Source organism: Propithecus coquereli, unplaced genomic scaffold, assembly GCF_000956105.1.
Source record: "Propithecus coquereli isolate 6110/MARCELLA unplaced genomic scaffold, Pcoq_1.0 Scaffold26, whole genome shotgun sequence".
NCBI lineage: Eukaryota > Metazoa > Chordata > Mammalia > Primates > Indriidae > Propithecus > Propithecus coquereli.
In genome coordinates this window covers 6,751,589-6,779,267 of record NW_012148174.1, presented here as the reverse complement: position 1 = coordinate 6,779,267, position 27,679 = coordinate 6,751,589, and the positions used below count along the sequence as shown (strand labels likewise).

At 34.2% G+C, this 27,679-nt stretch overlaps 1 protein-coding gene across 1 annotated transcript in view; it reads right to left on the bottom strand.

The window, feature by feature from the left end:
* Positions 1 to 4,642: 4,642 nt before the first annotated feature.
* Positions 4,643 to 27,679, bottom strand: part of MMRN1 (multimerin 1) — a 44,151-nt gene continuing 21,114 nt past the window's right edge. Inside the window, exons 3-8 of the mRNA XM_012647174.1 lie at positions 26,806 to 26,912; positions 17,776 to 17,895; positions 16,255 to 16,428; positions 12,614 to 14,602; positions 6,360 to 6,506; positions 4,643 to 5,101 (exon numbers count right to left, since the gene is read on the bottom strand). Of these exons, the coding sequence (XP_012502628.1) occupies positions 4,680 to 5,101; positions 6,360 to 6,506; positions 12,614 to 14,602; positions 16,255 to 16,428; positions 17,776 to 17,895; positions 26,806 to 26,912 (2,959 nt within the window). The 3' untranslated portion in view covers positions 4,643 to 4,679. The remainder of the gene's footprint in view (positions 5,102 to 6,359; positions 6,507 to 12,613; positions 14,603 to 16,254; positions 16,429 to 17,775; positions 17,896 to 26,805; positions 26,913 to 27,679) is intronic.

The following is a 27,679-nucleotide window of genomic DNA, read 5'->3' as shown; positions in this document are numbered from 1 at the left end:
ATAAGAAATACGCTTGTGGTCCTCTTTATACAAATTATGCACAATTAAATGTTTTGGTGGTGATGATAATGACAGCAAACATAAATGAGGGGAGGTAAATTACAAAAAAAAAATAGGGAACTCTCTATAATAGTCTGTGTCCTGGTAAGGATAATTCAGTACATCGATTTCTTCATTAGTGTTTGAAGTAAGGAGAGTAGAATAGTATTTAAAAAACATTCATTCCTCAGGTGGTATTGTGTCATATTTTTGCTGTTAACTTGAGTAGACTTGATATAATTATTGATTTGAATTCAAAAAAATAGGAAATCTAAATAAGTAAGTATTTGAATCTAAATAATACACTAAAAAACACCATCTCCAAGATTATGTCATGTAGCATTTTCACTACCTTTAGTGGGCTTGATATAAATATTTATTTGAATCTAATAGGAAATCACATTACAACCAGGATCTAGTATAGACTAATATTATAAAAGTTATGAAAATAATGTTTTACAACACGACTCTAGATATTACTACATTCAATACTTGGTACAATGGACTGCATGTTTGTGCCCCCTCCCCCCTCAAATGTATATGTGGAAGCTCTAACTCCCAATGTGATGGTATTTGGAGGTGAGGCCTTTTGAAGTCAATTGGGTTTAGATGAGGTCATGAGAGTGGAGCCCACATGATGGGCTTAGTGTCTTTATAAGAAGAGAAAGAGACCAGAGCACTCACATGCTCTCTGCTCTCTCTCTCTCTTCCTCCCTAGGCCATGTGAAGCCTCAGTGAGAAGGCAGCCTTTTGCCTTTTGCAAGCCAGGAAGAGGGACCTCACCAGAGAAAGCAAATCTGCCGGGACCTCAATCTTGGACTTCCCAGCCTCCGGAACCGTGAGAAATAAATGTCTGTTGTTTAAGCCACTCAGTCTATGGTACTTTTTTATGGCAGCCCAAGCTGACTTAGATACATGGTATCTGCAAAATGTTTGGACTAAAGCCCAGGGTTTGATAGTACATGAAGCAAACCATGAATAAATAATAAAACCTCCAAAATTTGGACTTTTCCCAGCGTTTTAGATTGTTTAATTAGGATGTCATCCCAGAGAAATGAATACTACTTTATTGTTGTTTTCTCTAAACACAAATGCGGTATAGCTCATTGAGAATTCTCACTGAGCTGTGGTTAAAAGCACTCAAGGGAAGGTGCTACTTAACACTCCCAAGTTTATTGATGAAACTCTGGATTTGAAACCGCTGGGGCAGCAAACATCTCTGCCTTCCGCACAGGAGAGCAACTAAACTGTACGCTCCAGGAAGGGCAGGCCTATATTTTCTTGCCTTAATGTGTCCCGTGTGTCCTGATAGGCAAAGTTTTCAATAATGAGGAAAATTTTGCTACATTAAAAATTGCCTTTGATGAAGACAAAGACTCACTAGGTTTCCAATGTGAGTTAGTAAATTTAAATTTTGAGCTAGATGAACCACTACCAAAAAATCTCCTCTAAGAGGACTAAATGGACAAGCCAAACAAAAAAATCAGTATGCCTTATTTTAATCATTTCTTAATGCCTAATTTATATTATCTTATTCTTCCAAAACGGGAGTTTTGACTGGTAAAAGAGAGTTAGGAAGAACAATTTTAGGCACAAGTGATTTTGAACATGAAGTCTCTCAATTTCTGGAATGATCCAAAAGGAGATAATGGGAGATTGGTCAAGAGTGCAATAAAAAGAGGAGGGTGATTATTAATGATAAATTTCCCATTCTTATGAAGCTACCCATGATTCTAGTAGTAGTAAATGTCTACATGACCCTGGGTAACATATTTCAAATGCAGCACTTTTCTGTACTGATTTAATTGATATTTATGTTTAAATTATTTGTTATATGTAATTTATCATGCTTGTTATAAATTACATATTTATATATTTATTTAATAATTATTTAGCAATCAATAATGAATAGATTTGAGATTGTCATCATTAATTAGGACTTGGTGTACTTTGGGAGCTGGCTGGGCAGGTAGGTATGGTGAGAGATAAGGCTTTGAAATTAAATCTATAAAATAATATCCAGGAAAGTCAGCTATCTTCATAGAAGAAATCAAGGAAAATTCCAGTGCTGTATTTTTTCTACATGGGTAAGTTTGACCATGACAATTAGAAATCCATTACTGAATTTTCTTACATTATATTGAGGGGCTTTTGAAAACATAGCCAAACAAGTTCATAGCAACTTAAAAGTTGCTGTAATGCCTCTAGGCTGTTGGTGACAGTTTGGTATTTGATTGTATATTCTATAAATATGTACAAAAAATAAGAAATAGTATTAATAATTAAATTCCCAAATACCAAAGTATCGTTTTATGCTAAATGTTCTAAATTAACTAATTACAAAATAAATAAGTTAAATTGGGCATTACAATGATGAATATTGTCAAAGGATTTACTTCCTTCTGTTCCGGTAATATGAAAGAAAAGTGATACATTGAAATCACCAAAATCCATGTTGAAAAGCATATTTGGAAAGCAAAAACTATATTTTAATCTATATTACTTGAAGAAATAAAATCAAAAACATTCTAGAGTAGAGTGAATTTTTAGGCAGGGACTGAAGAAATTATCAAAACTTTTCAAAATGTTTTTGAAAATGACACATTTGTACATAACAAGATCAAAATTGTCAGTAATCAGCCTCCAGTTTTCAGCTTGTAGGTCGCACTCTTTTCTGGCAGCCTGAATGTAGCACTGAGTGAAACTGGGGTATGACGGCCAGTTACTTATGACTCCCCTTGGGATATTCTAATGGACAATACTCACTTTAGAGTTCTTTGCAGGATTGACCAAGGTTTGTCAGGATGCAGTTTGAAATCTTCTTCTGCATAATTATGGTGAGATTCTAGCGTGTTGCAGTGTGTTGATTCTTCTTTATTGCTTGGTAGTACTCCATTGTATGGATATATCAAAGTTTGCTTAACCAATTTGTCTGTTGCTGGACATGTGGGTGATTCCCAGTTTTTAGCTATTACAAATAAAGCAACTATGAACATTTATATACAAGTCTTTGTATGGACATATGTTTTCAAGTTTTGGCAAATTTGAAAAATTTTCAAGTTTCCTCTATTATATAAATAGTACTTTCACTTTTAAGATTGGCAATATTTTAAAAAATTGTGAATTTTGAAGAGGATTTTGGAGGATGAAGAGCACTCTTATTCATATTGATGGAACTACAGGTTGGTACAAATATTTTTAAAAGCAATTGGATAGTACCTATAAAAATTGAAAAGTATGTTTTTCCTTTGTTTCAGAAATTCTCCAGGATTTGCTATAATATTGGAAAAATTACTTAACTTCTATGTGCCTCTTTCTAATGAGCAAAAAGAGAATGATAACAGGTAATACATATTTCATAGTTTAATACATAATTTGTCAGGCTACAGTGAGCATTAAACAAATTAATTCACAAAAAATGTTCACCATACCAAAATGTTTTGTTATCATTTTTATTACTACTTATGGGAATCTATTTTTCAGAAATAATTTGTCAAATATGTAAGAATTGTATTTTTAAGAATGTTCACTACAACAATATTGTTATAATAGAGATTTGGAGATAACTTCAATGTCCACTGATAAGGGATTAGTTAAATAAATGTTGGTATATCTGTGGGAGGCAATATAGCAAAAGATGGACTTGGGCTCTGGGGAAGATAACGGCCTGATTCCAATACCGCCTCAGTCCTCATCTGATGTGGGCCTTGGTCCATTCCTTAACCTCACTATGTCTTAGTTTCTTCAAGTATAAAAACAACGGTAATAATACCCACCTTGTAAGAGTTATTGTTAGGAATGAGACATCACACGTAAATTATTTAGAAGAGAACCTGGACATAGTGAGCACCCCTAAAATTGTAATATTACACAGATTACTACTTACCCCTTATAAGAATAGGGGCAGATCTGCATGTATCGCCTTTGAAGGATATTTATTAGAAAAAGGTTTTATTTTTCCCCGTAGATGTTGTATGATGGATCCACTTACATATCCTTAGACTTGGGTATAAATGTCCAAATATGTGTTGATTTCTACTTCATCCTCTAATTACAGGAAAAGAACAATAGTTAAGCATATTTCAAGTTTTTAATTCAACTTTCTTAACTTTGATTCCAAATGAAAATTTTAGTATGCAAAGTTGAACAACTCAACAGTAAAGAGGAAAAACAAAAGTTTAAAAAAGTACTTTTCAGTCTTTGAGTAATTTATTTGAATTTGTGAATCTAGGAAATGTATGTTATATATTTATATACAGAGGGAATAACAGAAGTTGTGTTTTATTGAAAAGAATACTGTAATAATACTGTGTGATTGCCATTTTATAATATTACTTTACATTGAAATGACTTAAAATGAAGGAACAAAAATAGGAATAGTTATGCTAACAAATTCACTTTTTTTTTCTGTGCCACTACATTTCTTTAGGAGCAAAAAGAATTCCTTCATATACAGGCTATTGAAAAGATATCCAAATGATTTTATGAAATAAACATACAACTTTACTCAGATTAAAAAAGGAGTTAGTTTGGTTTTCATTTTATGTAGAAAACCCAAAACACAGCAGATGTGAATGCAAAGATAAATAAAAACACTGGCTGTTTCTCCATGAAGGTGATAGTCTGTCTTTCATACTAACTTACGTACGATACAATAAGTAACCACTAAATGTAGTGACAGGGGGAAACTTGGCAGGAATTGTTCCTTTTACAAGTCGCAACCAGACTTCCTGCCCATAATTTAATTCTAATAAGGCATCCCCCGTCAAAACCCTATCACAGGGTGTTTCACTGTTAATATTCTCGGACTCAAATGCAAGCTTGTCTTTTCCATCAACCACTAAAAATCCAGAGATATGAGCACTAAAAGACTCAATGGTATACTTGAAAACATACACTCCCAGATATGGAACTCTGAATTTTCCAGTTCTTGGGGTATAGGAAGCTCCATAATTGACATCCAAATTGTTAAACAGGATGGGGCCAGGTGTAGTCATTCCGTATGTATGAGATGCAAAAAATGCCACCATCGGTGCATATCTGTAAGATCCTTTGGAAAAATCTGTTAGAGGAAAAAAAATGGCAAGAGTTAATTTTGATGTGTTTATCTTATTTTGTCTTTCTTTATATCTTTATCATTTTTTCTCAGTTACGAAAAGGCTTAGCAGAAGGAAAAAGGTCATCTATCAAATTTAACAAGGGTATATGCGAGTGGTTGCCTGCCTCTTTTCTTGGAGGAATTACCCTAAATCACTTATATCTTGGAGCCTCAGTTTCTCCATTTAGATCAGGATAGAATGAAAATGAAAATAACATTTGATACCTCCCTTATAGAAATGCCTCAAAGATTAATTTGCATGTTGCTTTGATCTCCCAAGAGATAATGGCATTCAAAGCACTCCATGATTATTATGGTATGCCAGAATGTTTTAAAGCCCCTTGCAGGAATTGAAGCTGACATGATGTAGAAACAATTTTTCCAACACCTTGTCAAGCAGTTTCTAGAGGCTAAAACGAAAACCAAATAAAGCCATATTCACTGTAGAAAAGTAGACAAAAGCAATTTTCTCTGTAATTAATGCCAAGTGTACTCACAAAGGCTGAGATTTAAAAATAGACTAAAAAATTTACTCTTCATTATACAGGATATTATTAAGAAAAGCCTGATTTGAAACATAAATTTTGCTGTCATTAAAGAGAACGTATTTTAAATGCTGCACGTTTTCCTGTATGAAAAGCAGAAATGGTGCACTCTCGAAGTAAATCTCAAGCAACCAATGCTTATGAATTTAAATGGACCAAAAAGGCATCTTGTTTTACTTAACACATTTGAGCACGTTCTAACAGTCCTCACACGGACAAAATAGCACTATTAGCTTAACCTTCACAGAAAACGCGTTGCTAAGCACGGATTAAAGCCTTATCTAAATGACCATACCTGACGTGAATCAAAGGTGTATTTATGTAACAACTTGTTTCAGGAGAAAGAATTTATACCAGTCGGATATATTAATATACACCTGTATTTTCTTTCAAGGATGAGCCAGAGGAAAAAAGTATGGGGGTTAGAATTTTCCATGAACTGCCCCTAGTATACCAATATTGAAAATTTCAATAAGTGCATGTAAATAAGAATCTGTCTGACAAAAAGACATTTCCACTTGTAAATTGGGTACGTTATTCAGTAAGTTTCATAAGTAAAGGAATTAATTCTCACATGGATCCAGGTTAAGCAGGTTGAAATATTCACTCGTAAATAGTTTCAAACATGTTTCTGTTTATGACCTTGAGCAAACCCAAGGATGCAAATACTTTTTTACCTGGAGCTAAAGCATTTTCTTCCACCAGCTTGACAGTGCAGTTGTCACCGGTGAAAGGGTGTCGGCAGGCACAGGTAAAGCTAGCTCTTCCGTTTATACACGTGCCCCCGTTCTGGCACGGGAACCCACTGCAGCCTGAATACTCCTCTGTTACTGAAAAAGAATCAAGATAAAGGAGAATAAAGTGACCTATTTTCCTGTTGATCTCGAATCATAGTTTGTAGCAGAATAGGAAAAGCACTGAATTTGAGATAAGGAAAATGGGTTCCTAAACCCAGGCGTCAACGTGGTCATCAACGTGGACTTCATGTAAAATCCCTCAGCTCTGATCTCCCTTTCCTCTTCTGTGAAGTGGGAGAATTCTGTAATTCATTGCACTTATTTGCGTGAAATGTTAAGATTTTGATCAAATGTTGAACAGAATAGAATTATCTAGACACAGGACTATATATATATTCGGAACAGGTACATGATACAGGTAATGTTTCAAATTATTGGAGAAGAAAAACGTCTATTCAACACATGGGGCTAAGACAATTGGATGTCTATAAAAACACAAATTCCATGTGTACAAAAATACTACATGTGATCAAAAAACCATATGATTGTATTACAATCAAATAAAGAAGAATATCTCTGCAGAGCTTTAACATTTTGAAAAGCTCTTTAAAAGCAAAACAAAACAAAAACAAGCCATAAGAGAAAAAAAATTCTCACTTTTGATCACGTAAGAATTAAAATGTATTTGCAACGAAAGCCACCATTGTTAAAGTTCAATGATAAGTGGCAAATTAAGAGAAAATATTTTTTAACAGACATAACAATATAATGAGTAATATCTATAACATATGAAAAGCTCTGATAAGACCAAAGGAAAAAAAAACACCCTCTCCTAAAAAAGTGAAAAATGGGCAAATTACATGAGCAGGCAAATCACTGAACAAAAATCACAAACGCTCACTGAAAGTTTTATAACATATGCAACTTCACTACTAATTAAGAAATAATAAATTTAACAATAATATTTTCGTTATCAGGTGGCAACATTTAAAAAGACAGAAAACAGTCGTGGCAACATGAGGGAAAATGGGCCTTTTCATATGATGTTGGCTGAAGCTTAAATTGTCATTAGACCTTTTAATAGGACCATAGTTATCAGCATTAAAAAGGTTCATTTACTTGGAGCCAGACATTTCTCCTGGCTGCATATATACACTCAGGCATACTTGTCCATGTACACAAAGATAATTCTTCAAGGATGAAATTATTTGCATTAGTGAAAAATTAAAAGACTCAAATGGCCACTGATACAAGACTTGTTGAATAAATGACAATATATTCCCACTGAGGAATATTAGGCAGCAGTTAAAGAATGAGGTAGATCCCAACATATTTGCTTTACTGAAGACAGTAAGTTACAGTTTGGACATTACATGTAGAATAATTTCATTTATTTGGAAAATTTCAAAGTATGAATATGGTTATATACATAATTATGTAAATGTAGAAAAAAGAGAGGAAGAATATAGCCCTTACACTACTACTTCCCACAGTAACCTCTGTGGTGCCACCTTGTGGCAATAGTGTAAATAGTTTACAATTCACTCATTTGAAATTGTGTGATTGTGACGATTTTTAAATTGGAACTGATTTGCTTTGTTTAATATTTTTCTCACGAAGTAAGATCTACACATATTTTATGTACATTATGTTTCATATCTGTGTAATTGAAATTCTCATACAATTTGACCAAATTGTATGCTTCTATTATTAGAATTTTTTGCAAAGAAAATATATTCATATATTAATTATGTAATTAGAAACTTATTTGAATTATTTTGATATATGTTATGTGATATTCTAGAAATTACTTTCCTCGTTGAGAAAAGTATTAAAGTATTTCATGTATCTCATATCTTTTAACAAATACTTCAAACTGGCCCACAATTGTTTAATGTCATTTCTCCACTATGTGAATAGGTGATCAAACCCTTTCTTTTGCTGTTAGCTATCACTCTAGAACTTAACTCATTACTTCTCAGCTTTAGAAACATTAATGTTTCTCCATTACCTGTACAAATGTGAGTTCTTTATATCAAAACATTGGCTTCATTTATTTTTACATTCTCTGAATCTAACATAGTGATCAACTCACAGGAGATTGTTGAATTAATGTGTTTCTCTAAGAACGAATCAATTGTGCAGTGGAGTTGGGGAGCACTGAATTATTTATGTAACCAGATCAGCTCTATAATTCTAATTCTCCCAAATGGGAAAAAAGTCACACTCACCTATAGACTCAGCCCTGTCTATAAATCAAAGATCAATCCTGTGCTAGAGAGGAGAATTTAAGAAGTTGCAGAAAAAATGGATTTTCTCTGCATTGCTATTGACTCTACTCTGATTCTTCAGGACCAAGGCTTTGCCTTCTATTTTATGTTCAGGATGAGAATTACATTTTTCTCCTTGCCTTGCTCTTGTTCTTTGAGTCATTTCAAAGAGTGCTATTCTGCCCTTTATTCCAGTATCTTTGTAAGGTCATGCATCTGGAGGGGGGCTCCACTGTAGTCTAATCGAGAGTCTGTGCCTGCTCCTATTGTTACAGTAGCCCCGGCTTCTTGAGACTACACACAGCTTGCCTTCTAGGATATCTCATAGTGCCTGCTGGTTGTCCAAGATGCCTCAGCCACGTGTCTGCTCCTGCTTCAGATGCTTCTGTTCTAGGTTCCTTTCTTTGCCTTTCTTACCATTTTATAGGTATATCTGGTCTCCAAGTCCTTGCCCAAATAACCACATTTTAGTACGTAAACTCAGGTCCATGACTTATTATAAATAAATACATTGGTTTATGATTCCAAATTCAGTGCTCATTAGTCATCACAACTGCCTCTATGCACAGTCACCAAATTTAGAAATGACTTTAAAGTGATATAAAACAGTTAAGTAGTCGCTAGGTCCTTATTTTTCTTCTTTAAGTTGCTTATATTCACAATAATGATAATTTTTAAAAGTATTTGGTACACTACCAAATGTTTAATAGAATGTAATCATTCTTAGGAGTATATAATTAATTATGAATGAAAGAGGTTTATTAAGGAGAGCTAAATTGGCAAAGATTAGGGAAACGGTTGAAATAAAAAGTCAAGGGGCTCCCAAGCAGGCGGCGCGCATGCTCAGTAGTGGGGATGCCGACATTTCCGCAGAGGCAGGATTCAGCTGCTCTAGGAAGGGCAAGCAGCCAACGTCTCTCTGCAGGGAGAAGTCTGCCAATTGCTGCACAAACAAATCTTCAAAGATGAAATAAAAACCTCTTGGTGTCTATTAGAATATTGTTTAGAAACAAATCAAATATTTAGCCATTGAACCAGAATAGCTTATCAGCAATGGCCTACGAGGAATCAGAATTAGCGTAACTAAATGGCTCGAAAGGAAGTGACAGGGATGATGCTTTACATTTTGCCCTCCTTCTGCATCAGTCAAAGGAAGACCTTGTGAATAACTGATGGTGACTTTCAATGACTACCCACTGGCCATGTCACAGAAGAGCCAAACTGAAAAGTAGCACCTTTGATTCCTCGTGGTATAGAAACAATTTGTCAGTATTTGGATCTTCAAGAAAGAAAACTCCCTAGGAACATCAACTCTGGCCATATGGAACATTCAGATACAGCCAGACTCTGGAAACATATGACACATGGAACAGTAACAGAAAGACAAAGGCATGAGAACATTTTCGACCATCTCTTGGAGGATAGTGGTGGAGGACTGAACCCCAAGTCCAGTCAACCAGGAGTCAGGCTCTATCACTTCCTAGTTGAATGATCTTAGGCAGGGTACTTTAATTAATGTCTCTGAGGGTTATTTTACTCATCTGGAAAACAGGAATAATAATACCTACCTCATAGGTATTGGTAAATGAAATAGTGAATACTGTATAATCTGTACACTGTCTGGGATATAATAAATGTTAATAAATAGTCTCTAATATTATATTATTATAATATTAGATAGATATTAATTCACCACCAGTTTTCTGGCCCACAGAAGCAGGGCCAGGTTAACGGCCATGCACACCTGTCACCCACTTGAAAGGGACCCACACATTATGTTGCTGGACCTGAATAGAATGATACCTACCTTGCATGTAGAATTAGGTCAATATATTTTTGTTGCCTTGACGTTGTTATTGGTATCTTTACTGAGATATAATAAAGAACTTTTAATTAATTATACATTTTGGTAGATAAGTACATAAAAAATTCTCCTCACAGTAAACAAAGAAACATCAAGCAATTTTATCAACGAATCATTGGAAAAAAGAGAATCAGAACTGAATTACTTCCTATTGTTAGCCTATTAAATCCAATATTGAGTCAATCATAATAAATATCTAAATACAATTTTTATAAGGTCCTAATATGTATTCTTTATGCTATCAAAGTTTATAAGTTCTTACGTGCTATGAAATTTTTTTACCTCAATTAATTTTGAGGCTATTTAAACTTTATACTTACTGAGCAGATCCTATACATATTTTTTGGTTTAGGAAGAAAAAGGACATAGCTTGTCTGGTGTATGATCACACATATTGTAGAGCTTCAGTGAAGCTCATGTTGTAAGTTCCCACATGAAGATCAAGGATTGAAATAGTATGGAAAAAGAACACATTATTTTTCCTAAAATTATTATATTGAGATACTGCCTTTCTCTGGGAAATATGTAAGTCTAAATGGTTTGTTCTGTGTTCCCACAGAGGTAAAATTGGTTCTCCTAAGTCAGATTAACTTGGGGGGAGTCATAAATAAACATACTCAACAATTCAACTCTGTGAATAGTGGAGAGAATTCAACAATACTCTGTGATTTTTAATATTATTAAAACATTCAGAGATTAAATATGAGGAATCAGATCACGTTAGAGTAATGGTCATCCTCTTGCAATTAAAAACCAATAAAATACAAAATTTATACAAATGGGCATATAATTTAACAGCAGACTCATATGAGAAAAATACTGCCATTTGTTTTCGTAAAAATCAGTAGCTATTCTCATTCTGAAAAGATTATTCAATATAACTCATATGCCCAATATATTCACAAACACTTCCTTCATATAGAGATATTATTATGCAGTTTATGTGTACTACACTGAATTCCTCTTTCCCCCCAATTTATGTTCTTCCTTTGGTGTTTACATTTGGTAATGGTACCATTATCCTCTCATTTCTCAAATTCAAAACCTCAGAATATTCTAGCTCTGTCTCTTCTGCCAAACATTCACATTCAGGCTGTGAACAGCTCATGTTTTTTCACGATGATACAGTCTTTAACATATTTATACTAATGACTTCAGCAAATCACCTACTGCAATCTCACCATTTAAAAGAAAGAAACTGAGACCCAAAGAGGTGAACTTTCACCTAAAGCTACTAAGACAAAAACTTAGTAATACAACTAGGACTGGAATCAAAATTTGATGTTTCTCAGATCGTTACTCTTTCCACTAATCCTCTGTTTCTGTTGATTATACATTCCTCATATCTCTCTACTGTTTCAACTACCTCTACTTTAGATCTTACTCTTACTGCTCTTGCCAACATTCAGTCAATAATGTCCTAACTGGTATCCTAATATCATTCTCTGCAATCATGCTACACATTACTGCTAGCTTCATGCTTCTGAGCCACAGTTCTTACCACAACCAACCTACTGCTACAAATTTTCACAGACATCCCATTCTTTATAAAATTGTGTCTAAGTGCCTTAGCTTGGCATTCATGGCCTTCTGAGATCTACTCAAATCTAATTCTTGGACATTCATTGTCAGACAGTCATTCAACAGATACTTACTGAGCTCTGATTGCATACCAGACCTTGTGTCAGCATGCCAGAATGAATAATAAGTCTTATCTTATTGACCAAAGATCTCATTGTCTACTAGTTTCCTTTAATAATTTATGCAAAGAAAACTGTTTTATAGGAGCAAACTTGATTGTTTTATAGAGGTCTAGTCAGAAAAAGTAAAAAAACATATAGCCAAATATTTATACTAGACATACTTGTTTTGGATTGATACCTAAATTCCCGGAAGTTAGAATCAGATTCGAATATGTCAGTGATTTTTGCATGGCTTGACTATCTACCCAAGTTCACATACGCACCTTTTGTATTTTACGGTCTTGCTAAACTGTACAGATCTACTAAATATCATTTAAATAAAGAGAGGTTAAAAGTTATTTTTCAGTATTAGCTTACCGGGATATAGAATGTTGTCTGTGTTTCTTTGATTCCGGCCTATCAGGACAGTGGTAAGGTTCACTGTTGGTTTTTTAGGTGTATTAGGTTTCTTTAGCAATGATTTTACTTGCTTCTGAGACTTGACAACATTTGCCAGATTTCCAGATAATGATCGATCTACATACCAAGTTAAATTAGATAGGGCAGCTTGAGTTTTCATTTCAATTATCGGTTCCACCAATTCTGTCAGATCTTTCTGGAGAAGCTGAATATCTGGCATGGAACCCTTTATCCACTTAGGTATCGTAGCATTCAGTTCTGACATACTTGTAGAAGCATTATGGCACATCGTTAAGACTTCATAGAGAGTTTTGTTAAGCAAAGCGAAGTTAATTGAAAGGTGGATGGATTTTGCTTCCAGTGCCTTAAATCTGGAATTTAATACCTGCAGTTGAAGATTCTGATTTCTCTCATTTGTAGCCACATTGCCTTTTTTAAGTGAAATATAATACGGTATGAGCGTCTGGGTCACTTTTGACTCGACGCCTTGCAACCGAGTTTCAAAATTTTCAGAAATCTTAGTGGCTAAGAGTATCTTTTCTTCCAAATGACTCATATTTTGCTGGTATTCTCTCACTTGGGAAGCGGTTTCATTGAACATTTGATAAATCTTTTGAAAGTTGGACTGACTCAGTTTCTCACCTTTAGGACTATCTGCAAGAGCCTTAGCAACTTGCAAAACGAAGTTGTATCTCTGATTATCATTGACCAAAATCTGAATAGAATCATTTAAACGTTGGAATTGAGAAATAAATGTCAAAACAGTTTCCATTTCTGGGGTACATTTATGACGGGCCTCGAGATTATACTTAATGGTACTTAAAGTCTCTTTAAGCACGTAGTTATCTTGAATGAAATCAATAGCATTATTTATAATAGTCATTGTCTTATTCAGGCCATCTTCCATTTCTAAGGCGTATTCATTGATACGTCTTTCTAAGACATCACCACGACTCTGTACTTCATTTCTAAGTAAGTTGTGTCTTTTTGTAAGTTCTTTAATAAGAAAATTCAGACTATTGACGGCAGTAGTCAGATTTTCTAGTTTTTTCCTTGTAACCACTGCTTCCTTTGGTTGCTGATGTGTCATGGTCTGTTGAAGTGAGGCTCCCTGCTCAAGCAACGGTTGAAGGATCTCCATATCATAAGTCAAATCATTTAGTTGCTCATTCATTTTATCCATCTTATCGTCCATCGGAAAGAGGATCTCAGCTAACGTCTGGTTTAACACCTGTACATTCTCTTCTGTGTCCTTGAGTTGAAACTTAAAATCACTTCTGCACTTAGATAACATGACTTCACATTCACCCCTGACCGTTTCTTTCTCCATTTCCAAAGCAATGGTGAGATTATTAATCTTGCTGTCTTGGATGTGCAAATCGTCAAACATTCGCAGCATCATCAAACCCTGCTTCTTCATAGTCTCATGCAGAGTAGCCACGTGCTCAGTGACATTAGTGGTAACTGATTCGACAGCTGGAATGTTCTTCTGCTCTGATACTTTTTCCGTTGATAAAAGCTCCTCGTGTACTTCTTTCATTTTAGAAAGAGTCCTATTGAGGGACTCATAATACAGAACGCTTCTCGAGCGTTCCTGTTCTAAAGCACCTTCTAAATGAGACTGCTTTATTTCCAGTTCTTTAATAGGCTTCTCGCATGTAAAAGTCATTTCTTGCCTTACATTCACGATGTGATTCCTTAGATTTTCTATATCAGTCAAAGTGGGCCTATTTTCTTGCATTAAAACAGACTTTTGCTGGACTGCTATTGAAACCACAGATTTGTTGACTTTTTGAATTATTTGCCTGGTGTTTTCAAGGTCCTCTGATAGACTCGACACAGTCTTGAAGAGTTGTGCTACAGTCTCTTGCATGTCATTTTGAAAAATTTTAAATTGTTCTCTTACTATGTCCTTTACCAGCTCATTAATGCTTTTGGATTTTAGACCTAAAGAAAGAAATAATAAATGATTTTAAATAAGACTCTAGACATCCCTAAAAAGACAAAAATAATTGAGACTAAACACAATGACATGTAATAATGAAAATACTACGTGAATATATTTACTTATGAAATTTTAGAAATTGTGATAACTTATAATAGGTAATCGTCTCCTTAAATAAGAAGTCAGAGAGGAAAAATCACTTGTGGAATATAGTAGAATATACTAGAATTATAAAACTAAGGTTCTATGGACAAAAGATATGAAGGAACTTCCTCTGACTTCAGTCATACACCCTTGGAAGCTGTAATTCTAGGTCTAATCTTAGTCTTATATGAAAATAAATGGCTCTGGGCTTTGTGCCTTAGAAAATAATACCTGATGTTAGCTCATGACTGTGTTATTAGGTTTCTAGTAATTAGGTTTCAGAGCCTATGTTTTGAGCTTATAAAAACTAATAAATTGACTGCAGAGAAAAACCTTAATGAGATTCTTAAGTGAGGAAAAATGAAGTAATATTCATAAGATTTAGCCATCATTTATAATAACAATAAAATAATAATAATGAGAGGTTTGAGGATTGTAAAACTAACTCAACCGCAAAGGAAAACAGAAATTCAAGATATACCTGATTATCATAATATGATGTTAATTTTTACTAAAAAGAGAAGAGAAAATTAGCCATTAATGATACACATACTGGTATCTTCAATATTAGAAAGCAAAGACTAATCATAAGCCAAGACTGGGGTAGGCCCTAAAAGTAGCATTGAAAAAAGAAAAACAAAAGGAAAAGGGTACTGGACTATTCTGAACTATTTAGAATAGCAAATGAGTATTTAAACATGTGAAAAAGAAACCTGTTGCATACAAAGACAGAAAATAGGAAAAATAACAAAACATACGTTTTTGAGATATAGTTACATGAACAGTATCTAGCTATGAAGCACACATAAATGGAAGATATGTCCATTCAAATTCAAACTAGAGGCAATAACTATAGTGTAAAATACAGGCAACATAATGCAACGCATTTTAAACAGGAAAGTCTGTACAATAGGATATTGCCAAATGAGTTTTGGCTACTATATAGCCTATTCAAGAAAGATCTTTGTAGGATAAAAATGCATATAGGTTCTACATGTCTCTATTTTGTAAGCAAGTTCTTAAAAGTATTTAACATGCATGAGGGACTTATATAAAAATTATTGTGAAAGAGCAATTTATAAAAAATAGTATGATGTATTGTTTGAGCATCTTGATTTTAATTCATTTGGTACAAAGACAAAGCTATAAAGGTGATGGTTTTGATGGATAAACCTCATCTTTATTCCTGAACTGGATCCCACAATGGAAGTAAATTAAGTATGGCTCATTTTAACTAGAAATAAATACAGGTTAGACTATAACTAGATACATAATGTCAATCAACCAGATGGAATATTCAGTCAATGATTGGAATCTATAGTAAAGAAAATTTAGATAATTAAAATTATTTCAGAAGTTTAGTGATTTAAAAATATCTCATTCAAAAATTATCTGTCATAAATTTCCGTACCATCTAATCTGAAGCAAAGATCCCAAAGTGATGTGAGGAAAGAGAAACGAATCATTTGCTTTTTGTCTTAATTGAATGAGTAATTTATTTTATTTTTACCTTTTAGAAAAGATTGAAATTCTCTGCCTTTGTCTTCACTGATTTTCCCTTCCAGGGAGGAGTAAGTGCTCCTGACGTCATTCACAGCCAAAGAGATATTATCAATCTTCTTCTGCAGAAGAGTCAGTTTTGTTGCCTGGTAGTTCATCTGATCAGTCAGTTTTTGCATCACTGCTGCACGCAGAAGGAGAGAATACTGGAACCATTAAAAACAGCTTTAAAACCACTCAAATTTCATAAATTTAAAGGTATTTCAAATAACCATCTTGGCACCAATATATTTGAAAAATAGACTATATTCACTTAGCAAATGGCAACTGAATGTTAAGACTATTTAAGTGTAGAAATTTGTAAAAAAAAAAAAAGTTTTATAATATCTTAGATTTCTGAAATGTTTTGACTTTGCCCAGAATTTTCAGTCTTTTTTTAAAAAAATTTCAAAGAATTATTGTTACGCTCTCAATAGATGAAAAAATGGAGGGTCAGAAAACCAAAATAATTTGCTTGAAGTTGTTCAGCTAATGGCTCATCTTTGGCTTCCAAATCCAATGCCCCAGCAGTAAAAATGTGCTGCTGTGTGTGTGTGTGCATGTGTGTGTGTGTGTGTGTATGTACATATATATACATATATGCATGTAGTTGTAACTATATTCTGAGAATTTTGATGTTTACTGAGGTATTCTTTAATAAGAGATAAAGATTTTGAATTTAGTTATGATCACTTTATATAGCAATGATACTCTCTATCCATTTACATATACATTTCAATAATTCAGAAATTTTATAGTATTTTATAGAGATACTGAATTCCAATCCCTTAATAAATTACAATACAATTTCTAAGGCATATTCACCTGCATTCTTAAAGAGAGCCCTGTAAGTCACATTTCTGAATTTGAGTGTCTTGTTTTGTATGACTGGTTCTATGCCAAACATAGTGACTAGATGTTTTTAGCAGTAATCAACTTTATGTTTCTAAGAGCTAAAGTCTAAATGAAATGAAAAAGCATTTATGTTAGAAATATGAGAAAATATGTGACATGCCAACTTTGGATCAACACGAGGCTCTTGTTGGTTCTTAGCCACAATTTCTTAGCGATCAACACCCTTCAATGATCTGTTATCAACCAATGAAAGAGAGCCTTCCAACTTCCCTTCAAATGATCAAGCCTTTCCTTCCACATCAACATTCTTCTATGATCCTCCTGTTTGGAGGACAAAATTTGCTTTTCTTTTGGAAACCTGTGATTTCCTTACAATCTAATATCACAGCATTGTTACTCTCCTGTGGTTGCACACAGAGCTTCGATAATTATGTTAATGCATGGTCCTTTCAGCCTGGGAACCTACGGCTCATCTACAATTTCTCCCACCATCCAGCACCAATAGATAAGAATTGAGAGGTATGTTAATGTGTCACCCTCAAACGTGTGACAGCTAAGAGAGTTCTTGTTTGGAAATGGTAATAAATAGTGTTGACAACAATTGGGTTAGAGATGATAGTAATTACAATACTATGACCTGAGTCACCACAGTCTTGCTGCTGCTGCTGTTGCTGCTGCTGCTGCTCTGCTGACCCTCTGCCAACAGCTGCGTGACTTTCAGCCTGGTTGGTGTGTATCACTTGCTGCTGTTCCTGGGCTGGATAGGAGCAGAAAGAGAAGAGAGAGAGTTAAGCACTAGGACTGCCTTGTGTTTTCCAGTCCCGAGCAGTAATGTGGCTGACATTCATTTTCCCGTGTACTGAAGCATGATGGTCTGGGATGATTGCAGAGTAAGCTGCTCCGCCCCCAACCATAGGGCAACATGACACCAATTGGAGTTGGAAGTGCACAACTCTAATTCTGTCTTGGAAGAATAAAATTATTCAGGCCTCCTTTGGGCGAAAATGGATGCTAGTTTGGGGGAGCTGTGTAAACTAGCAGATGTAAACTGCCTGCATAATTGAAAGGATTTTAAAAATCCACTGTGTTAAAAGCTAGAGCAGCTTTTTAAGTGGACGGCCACAAAGGCTGATTGTTTAACAAGGCAATTTCCAACTGGTGATCTACTTGGAAATAAGGGAGACCTACACATTTCTTACTGAAAAATATAGCTCTTTAATTCATAGTGCCACTTAAATGAGTTGCTCTCAGGTTTTTAAAAAATACATAGTCTCAAAATGGAGTAAAAGTGAAGGTCAACTAGTATAGGCATATTTCGAGGAGATCAACACGTCAACTCAGTAAAATTTCAGACATATAGAAATTCTTGTAAGATAAACTGACTCTGCTAAAGAATGGCTTCCCATTTTCCATGAATTGAGTAATATTTTAAATGGCTAAATAGTATTTCACTGAGGAAAATAATTTAGAGGGAAGATTTATTAAAAATATTGAACACGTTGAATAATATATGTCTGTAATTTGCAGACTTCTAATGAACAATGTATCCATTGCAGTCTGCATGTCAGACATGAGGAAACAAGTGTTTGGTGTCTGACTGTGCATCTTCCCATGTGAAATTAGGAACCGATGAAACCGCGTCTCTGGCACATGTTAATTGTGGTCCCTAAGGCATAGGTGGCTGTGATAATAATGCTGAAGCTTCCCTTACTCCACACAAAGTATAATATATTTGACTTTAATTTGATTTCGTCTCTACTGTTAGACTGAATTTTGCTTTCTTTTTCAGGACATTCAGTAAATTAAATTTCCATTCATGTCCAAGATTTTTATTTTGATTCTGTTTCTTTTTTTTATTTCTTTTCCTCCACTATATTATATAAAGTCTTGAGTAATTTTTGGCTTATTTAGTGGACAAAAACAATCAAAACTTGGGGAAAAGTATAACTACTTATGGGCTGAAGAAGGTGGGGAAAAGTGTTAAACTTCTGCTAAATTCTAGCAATAAGGTTCTTATAAACTGGGCATGTTTATAAGCTACTCGTGAGGCTGAGGCCTCATGTGAATGAGGCTAAGAGTTCAAGGCCAGCCTGAGTAATATAGTGAGACCTCATCTCTAAAATAATTTTAAAAATTTAAAATAAGGTTCTTATAGCCTAAGTTCAAATTAATTCATACAAATATGTCTAATAAATAATTACATAAATTTTTTTATCATGGTTCCTCCTTAGCTGGTATAATATAGCATTTTTTTTCTGGCAGCTTAAATGTAAATCTACCCAAGTATAACTAGCAAGTTAAACCATGGTTCTCAAACTGGGGCATCTGAATCAGTAGTATCAGCATCACCTGGGACTTTTTGGCACTACTTCTGGGGCCCCACCCAACACCTACTAACTTAAGAAACACTTAAACTCTTAAGACATTTAAGAAACTCTGGAACAGGGCAGCAATCTGTGGTTTAACAAGCCCTCCAGGTGATTCTAATGCACACTGAAGTTTGAAAACCATTGCAATAAAGTGTCAAGATAAATCCTCCTTAGCAACTTCCCACCTTAACTATTTCCCGTTTCTCTGAGCAGTGGTAGAATGTTCAGGATACAAATTTATAAATATTTATAGCAGTAAGAACAGGTGGATTTAACAAGATGAAAAACGATCTTTCCCTGATTAACTTTTTGAGCTAGATCATAGGGAGAAAACCAGCAGGTGCATTTAAAAGCAACGCCATAACTGCTGGGGATGGATACTTTGTTACAAGGAAGATATAACTAAGCGAAAACAAAGAGTACATTGTTTGGGAGTATACAAAGTAACCATTCAAGTTTCCTTTTCTATCATTAACTTCTGACACATTATTTTTTTACATCCCTTTGGATACTGGTTTTCCCAGCATGGATGGAAATCACAAGTTCCTGTAAACCTTGAAACATTAAGTGTCCATGTTCTTTCCATTTCTCCACCAGAGATTCTGATTCAGTAGATCTATGCTGGGGAATTGGGCACTTGTGTATTTTTTTAAACTCCACAGGTGATTTCGATGCATGGCCCTGGTTAGAAATACTCATTTAGAACAAATTGCTAAATTTTCTAATTCTAACAGGTAAATTCATTGTTGTAAGGCAGAAAATACCAACATTTTCATACTAAAATTGCAATCCAGAAATCAATCTTCACAGATTTTTAAACAGCATGCCTGTTGATAACAAGGCCATAAGTTCAAGACATGATTTATTAAAAGTCAAACCAATGAAAACCTTGAGTATTGCATCATTCCATAATGAAGTGGACCATTACAAAGTGTAAGTGATGTCAGGTGGGGGTGCAAGGTGCTTTCCATAGCTTCCAGATTCACTCATGTAGATATTGTCATTCTCTATTGTTACAACACAAGATCCCTGAAGAGGGACCGCTGAGCATGGAAGCATAGGAACAGTGTTCCGGTTGCCTTTGCAGCCATCAGTTCTACAGCCCACTGACAAATTTAGAATGTCTCAGAAATAAAATCCCCTTTCCACCCAAAAACTAGACTACTGCTCCTTACTCCCATCCAGCAACATTCCATATTCCCCAACTCCAAGACTATGTTTAGCCAGTATGTACCAAGATGGTCTACCAATTTTTAAAACATTGAAATCAAGCCATACCTGTTGGCAAAACCATCATTATAAAGTGTAATAACTGATAAACTTAGTTATAAAAATTATAATATTAACTTATTCCAAGTTAACTGTGAGTACGTAATAAAGGATTTATTTTGTAGGATGCATGATGAATGGAATTCCTATTAGTGGCAACATCTGAAAACTATTTTTCAGAATTAGCATTGTGTTGGGCCCATGTCATGCACTGCATGAACGTCACAAAATTTTCAGTGTTTTAGTACAATGATCAATTTATCATTACCTATGATTATGTAGTTGCTAGAACTTCTGAATCATTTGGTACTTACTTTAGTATACTTATTAGTATATGCTAATTGTTCTAAGTGCATAGTTTATTTCGTAATTATAATTGAGAAATATGTAATACATTATTAAAAACACACTGAAAAAGAGACAAAAGTTTAAATTTCAAAGTATTTATTTCAGATATCATGAGTATGAATTTTTTGAATCTGATGAAAAAACAAAAATCATCAATTAGAAAAAAAAAAATCATCAATTAGAATCCCAGTCCTAGGTAATCTAACGATATTGGGAAACTATCAGTCTGGACCATCTTTTATCATGTATAATATCAAAATAATATCAATTCAATATCAAAAATAAATTGAATGTAGAACAATTAAGTTATGTTTCTGGAATGAAATCAGCTCAATTTTCAATATCAGTGGATTATTTTTACTTGGTATGTAAATGCTGGATTCAAATAATGCTAGAAATTTTTATCATTTAAAATTGAAATTACTAGAATCATTCTACACACATAAAGCTTCCCATATGCTCTTAGTTAATTTAGCTGTAGTTATTGTTAAATTAATTGTTTTTAGAAACTAGGCTAGAAAACTGTACTTCCCAGTAAAAGAAACAACTATTAAGCGTCACACAAAGATCCTTGAGGTCCTATTGTCACATAAACCTCTTTGCTCTGGAATTCATTGCATGAAGTCCCTGCCGAGGCTATTAAGAACTTGAAATGCCTGTTTTACAAATTCGATAGTTTATGTTATCTTTTCCTAGCTCTGTTTGTGGACTGGAGTTCAATACTTGCATTCATCCCAAACTTTCTGCATGGGATTTGACTAGACACAGCAGAGAGATGATAGGATCTCTGACAGTAGAGTCAGTTACTTTCCTGTGATAAAGAGCCTCGTTGATCGTTGCTCTTTTGTTTTTTATTTAGCAATCATTTCGTCTCCCCAGATGCATTCTCTACAAGGATTGCCACAGATTCTAGATTTTCTAAGCAATCTATCTTCTCTTTCGCTTAAGCACAGACTTTTGCTTTGTTCCATAGAGTGCAGATTTCTAAGTCTTGTTTTCTTGGTCCCTTCTAAGCGATAGGTGCAGAGACAGAAGGGCATTTAAGTCAAATAAACCTTAAAGATCTTCGTGCCCTTCAGATTTTTAAAAAATGAAAAATATTTTCTAAATTGGACTCTTTTTTTTCCTTTTCTCCCAACACAATGACTCCTTTTTTTCCCTGCAATGGAAAAAAAGATCCTGACCTTGGCAGATCAAGGACTTAGAGAAGCAAGGTCAGCAAATGTCAAGAGCAAAAGCAACAGCTTCCTTAGTAGATTTTTTTTTTTTCTTTTTTAATTAGACAGGTTTTATTTGCAAGGTTTTTTTTGTTTTCCTTCCAGGCCTTTAAGCCATATGGAGGAAGTCATTAATGGCAACTCAGTAATGAGGATGCTTGCGCTCTCCCCCTCAAAACCAGAAAGCCTTCCTGGATGGCTTGAGAAGACAGATTTCTAGCTGATCCTGCAATATCAAGCGAATACTTGCATAGTGAATGTTCAGTGCATATATCAAGATTTACTGAGATTTATTAGTTAAATTGAAGTAGGCAGTTTAGTGCAACAAAGACTTAAGGTACACAGTGTTCCTTAACTAAATGTATCATAATTTTATTGTGCAAGATGCTTATAGGAGGTTTCTCAAAGAGGAAATCATTAACCGTCACTGGGAAAAACTAGATATGCAAAAATACAGGAAATACAAATTATTACTCTTTTAAGTACTATAATTTTCAATTCATATTATTTGGAATACATTTTAAAATACTTTTGCTGGAGAGGCCCCATATTTAAAATATTAGTTACAGTAGCTCTTAAATAGTTTATTGAATTATTCCACAGCATTTGTAAAACCAAATATTTGTCATATATTCATACCATATGGTAGGGATCAGTTTATTTTATTTAATACCTGTGCATGCTCCTATGTTTTCAGCATTCATAATGTCTGTGATCAATTTTATAAAACACGAGTTTATAAAATACTTTTTTTTCTGCATAAAGGATCTAACTATAAAGCAGATTGGATTTTTAAAAACAGATTTGCAAAGAAGTTTTTCATCCTCTATAATCTAACGCTATTTGGATTTAAATTCCTGCCCTTTGTGTCATTAAAGCAAATCGCAATTTCCTCGTTCTACTTCAGAATATTTTAGAGACATCTACTGGAAAGGTGCATTATTGCAAATTTCATAAAATAGGTTTAAGTGGTATGTTACTACTGACTTTTTGAAAACTGTGTTGAATACCATGTCACAAAATTAGATCCCTTTCTGAATGCCAAACTCTTGTACACTCTAATCTTTGATGATTCACCCCTCATTATGTGGAAATATTATATATATGAAATGAGAAAAAGGCATAACAAATGAAAAATATGTCAAAACTATTACTTTGATGTTAGACTTAATACTCTTTTTTTTCTCAGTCAAGTTCCGTTCACTTATCTTTTTGAAAAATTGGTTTCCTTTTGATAGTATGACTAATTTTTTTTTTTTTTTTGAGACAGAGTCTGGCTCTGTTGCCCTGGCTAGAGTGCCATGGCGTCAGCCTAGCTCACAGCAACCTCCAACTCCTGGGTTCGAGCGATCCTTCTGCCTCAGCCTCCTGAGTAGCTGGGACTACAGGCATGCGCCACCATGCCCGGCTAATTTTTTCTGTATATGTATTTTTAGTTGTCTAATTAATTTCTTTCTAATTTTAGTAGAGACGGGGTCTCGCTCTTGCTCAGGCTGGTCTTGAACTCCTGACCTTGAGTGATCCTCCCGCCTTGGCCTCCCAGAGTGCTAGGATTACAGGCGTGAGCCACTGCGCCCGGCCGACTAATGTTTTTAATAAGGTGATCTGGAATGATAACTATCAGTATTTTGATTGTCTAAGTTGCAGGTAAAGTGTATGCATGGTGGATCAGCGTATTGTGGAACAAGACACCAGACAGAATTGCCTCATAGATTTGAAGTCGCTACATCCCTTCCTAAGAGCCTGGGGATGAATCTATGGGGGCTGAGGGAGAAAGAAAAAGAAAGAGGGGTAGGAAAGTGGAGGAGAGAAGTAAAAGAGAGTATAGTTGCTAGCAACCCCATTTTATTCTTCATCTATTAATGCTTCTTGTAAATTTAAAAGATCTCCCTACTATAGTCTAAATGAAAAGGAAATCGTTATTTTTACATTGTGGAATTGATTTTGCCTGTGGAAAGGAAACTTGTTGGGGAAGCCAGGATTTGTGAAGTTTATGTACTACTTCACACATTTTCTACGAATAAAATAATCTCTTGGTGTTTTGAGGGACTAGCATTGAAGCAGTTGTCATGGTGGCTCCATAACCAGGTCGTTCCAAATGCTTGAGGTCTTGGAGGATGTTTAAAGATTGGATGAGCCAACCTGACTGTTCTTGCCATATTTGGGGCGGCTTGTCATATCAGACAGCATTGACAGAATTGTGAAACATTGTTTATTCTTATGGGGAGACAATTTTTCTCTCCTGGGTGAGAATAAACAACATTGTTGGCACATACATAAAGTCAGAAAAAATGGGTGAGGGGGACTTGGCATGTAATTGGGTAGGCATCAGAAGGGAAAAATGTTCAAAAAAACCCCCAGGATAGAGATAATGAAGAATGGCTCAAAGGAAAAAGAGACACAGTAGTTCTTGATACAACCAGCGCATCAATTGCACTAGTAAAAAATTCAATAGTTTTTATGTTCTGCAGTGAAAGCAAAGAATAGGATAGAGAATCGTAGGAGCAACAAAAGTTTCTTTTGGAATCAAAGCTATATCAGAATTGATTGTATGACAACATGACACAATGGGCCTATCTGCCATCAGATCACTATTCCCACTGCAGATTCCAACCAAAAAGAGACCCTTCAACAACACCTTAATTAGCAGAGACCTGAATAATGAGTAGTTTCGATTATACGATTGTGACAGAAAATCATAATCAGAACTGTTCTGGGACATTTTTGCCAATTGGCATGAAGACAATGATTTGTAAATCTAGTACAAAAGATATCCAAAGGTTGCTTCCAATTAAAATACAAGGTGTTATTAAACAATCAAAGCTAACCTACTTGAATTCAATTTATATATTTCACATAATACTTTGAAAAAAGGGAATGACAGTACCTGGTAGATAGTCAAAACTGTCAACCAATCTTTCTTTCTTGTGTGTATATTTATAATAATGGAGTTCTGTTTTTTTCCTTATTATGCATATTGTAGTTCACCATATGACAAAGAATTGATTAGTAAGTACAGAAGGATGAAGCAAGAAGAAACAGCAGTCCTCATCAGCTGAGCCCGTGACATTTTTTGACCTATGAACTTTGTTCCCTGCCACATGTCTACATTCATGTAGATGTTATAAATATCCTACATTTCTATAAAGGTACTCTGCAAACAAACACTTGAACCTTCGAGAAATTATTATGAAGGAATTAATAATCTCAAGATATCCTTCTTTCTATAAGATAATAAATATGGACTTCAGAAATATAGTTCTAAGTACTGCCCAGAATTTTTAACCATTTGCCAAATATGAACTAGAGACAAATATGTTTCACCATTGTGAGTGTATTTGTGCCCTTCATGGAAATCAGAAGTCCTTTGAAAAGCAGGATCGAATTTGGATCATTTTAGAATATGCTAAATTAACTCCTTTCCAAATATTTTAGTACACATTATATTTTCTTTAAAAGTTTATTTTACTTGATTATAAGTGCAGTACATATTCATCTTATAGTCTGGAAATGTATTGAATTTTTATAACATCGCTGAAATCTCAGCCAGACCCAGAACAAACAGCATTCGAGTGAAATTTGCCTACAGATTCTCATTGTATGGGCTAGCAAAACCATATATAATATCCCTAACTAAACTGCAAGATTCCTAGAGCTTTTGTATTATGCTTTCTTTTTCTTAATGTGAATCATAATGGTTTCTCCACACTTAACATTAATTTTTAATCACAGTCTCTCACACTGTTGATTGAACTCCCCACCACTGCTAATGGCTTTTCCTATAATATTCATTCATTTAAACTATGTATGCTGATGCCATATCTTATTTTTCAAAAGAAACCTGTTTAAAGCTGAAAGCAAAATAATAGTCACATGGATGTTAGGCCACAGTGGGTTACCATGTGTTTGATCAGCCTTGCCACCGGAAAATCCTTAAAATCTCAGTTGAAAAAAATGGCTCCCTCAAGATACAAAAAAGGAGAATTATTCATGACATACTTTGTATATTATTTAATATTGAATTTCATTCACATGCACATTATTTCAAATAATTGAACTGAAATGAAACTAGAGGGTCGTCTTGTTCCTACACTGAGTCACTTCTAATAATAATTTATTTAAAACTATAAAATTAGTATTCCTGATATCTTAATAAGACATGCCTCAATAGCATATAATTAAGAATAAGTAGGATATTTAGTCAAATCTCCATTGACTCGTCATATAAAACCATCATAAAAACGGGGGGAGAAATTAAAGAATAGCTTATGAGATTTTAGGGTGCTACAATAGCTACCAAGTTAGGAAACTCTAAAAAGGTAATGGTCCTAGTAGTTTGCCTACATATTAATCTACCTTGGTTCAAAAGGCAACATGCAATTCTTTTCTTCACTGGAATCAGTTACTTATACTTCAGAATTTGTATGCTTCTAATTGTTATTATGAAATTAATATTAAGTGTACCTTTTGGCTGACATTTCGGTCCACTGTATCCAGGACAGCACCTCCAATCCAGTGAGGTAACGATTTTATGTTGCATCCTGTAGACGGTATTTGATATCTTCTGAGATCTAGAGAGGAGAGCCATTGGGGGAAGAGAGATTATTTGTCTCACATTAAATTATCAGTTGGAATAATAAATGTAAAGTACTTGGAACAATGCTTGAAATATAATCAGCATTTAGTGTGTGTTAGCTGGCATTATTATAATCATAATCTTCACCATCAGTATCATTGCCACATTTATATTTCTTCAAATATATTACAAAAAGAATGAGTAGTTATAATATTTGGTATTTTAAATTGATATCTATCATTAATTTTCTAAAGATATTATACCTTTTCCCTTGCTAATGCATTTAGCTAAACCATTGTTAAAACTTATTTTTAATTCCAATTTTTAAAGAGTTATATGGAGATAACTTATTCTATTAATATTTCAATTCCTGTTATTTCCTATATTGATATAGTTAAAAGGATCTGCATTTTTTTCCCTGATCAGTATGAAACAACTTGAAACAAATTAGATATTTGTGATCTAATTGAAGTTAGGAAAACCTCTATCATTTTCAAACTGCACTTTCTCATCTCCCATGTTTTAAAATTATACTGTCTACTATTTCTGTCATATAGTATTGCTCTGAGAGAGACAGAAAAGATATAACATGAGAACATATTATTCCTTAGATGAAACCACAGAATGAAAATAAACATGAAATGAATATAACATTTCAATACAATTAATAAAATTACAATATAATTAGTGAATGGTACTACATTACAGGCTCTAGGTGTGTAAATGTAAGTCATAAGCACAATTTGACCATATTATAATATT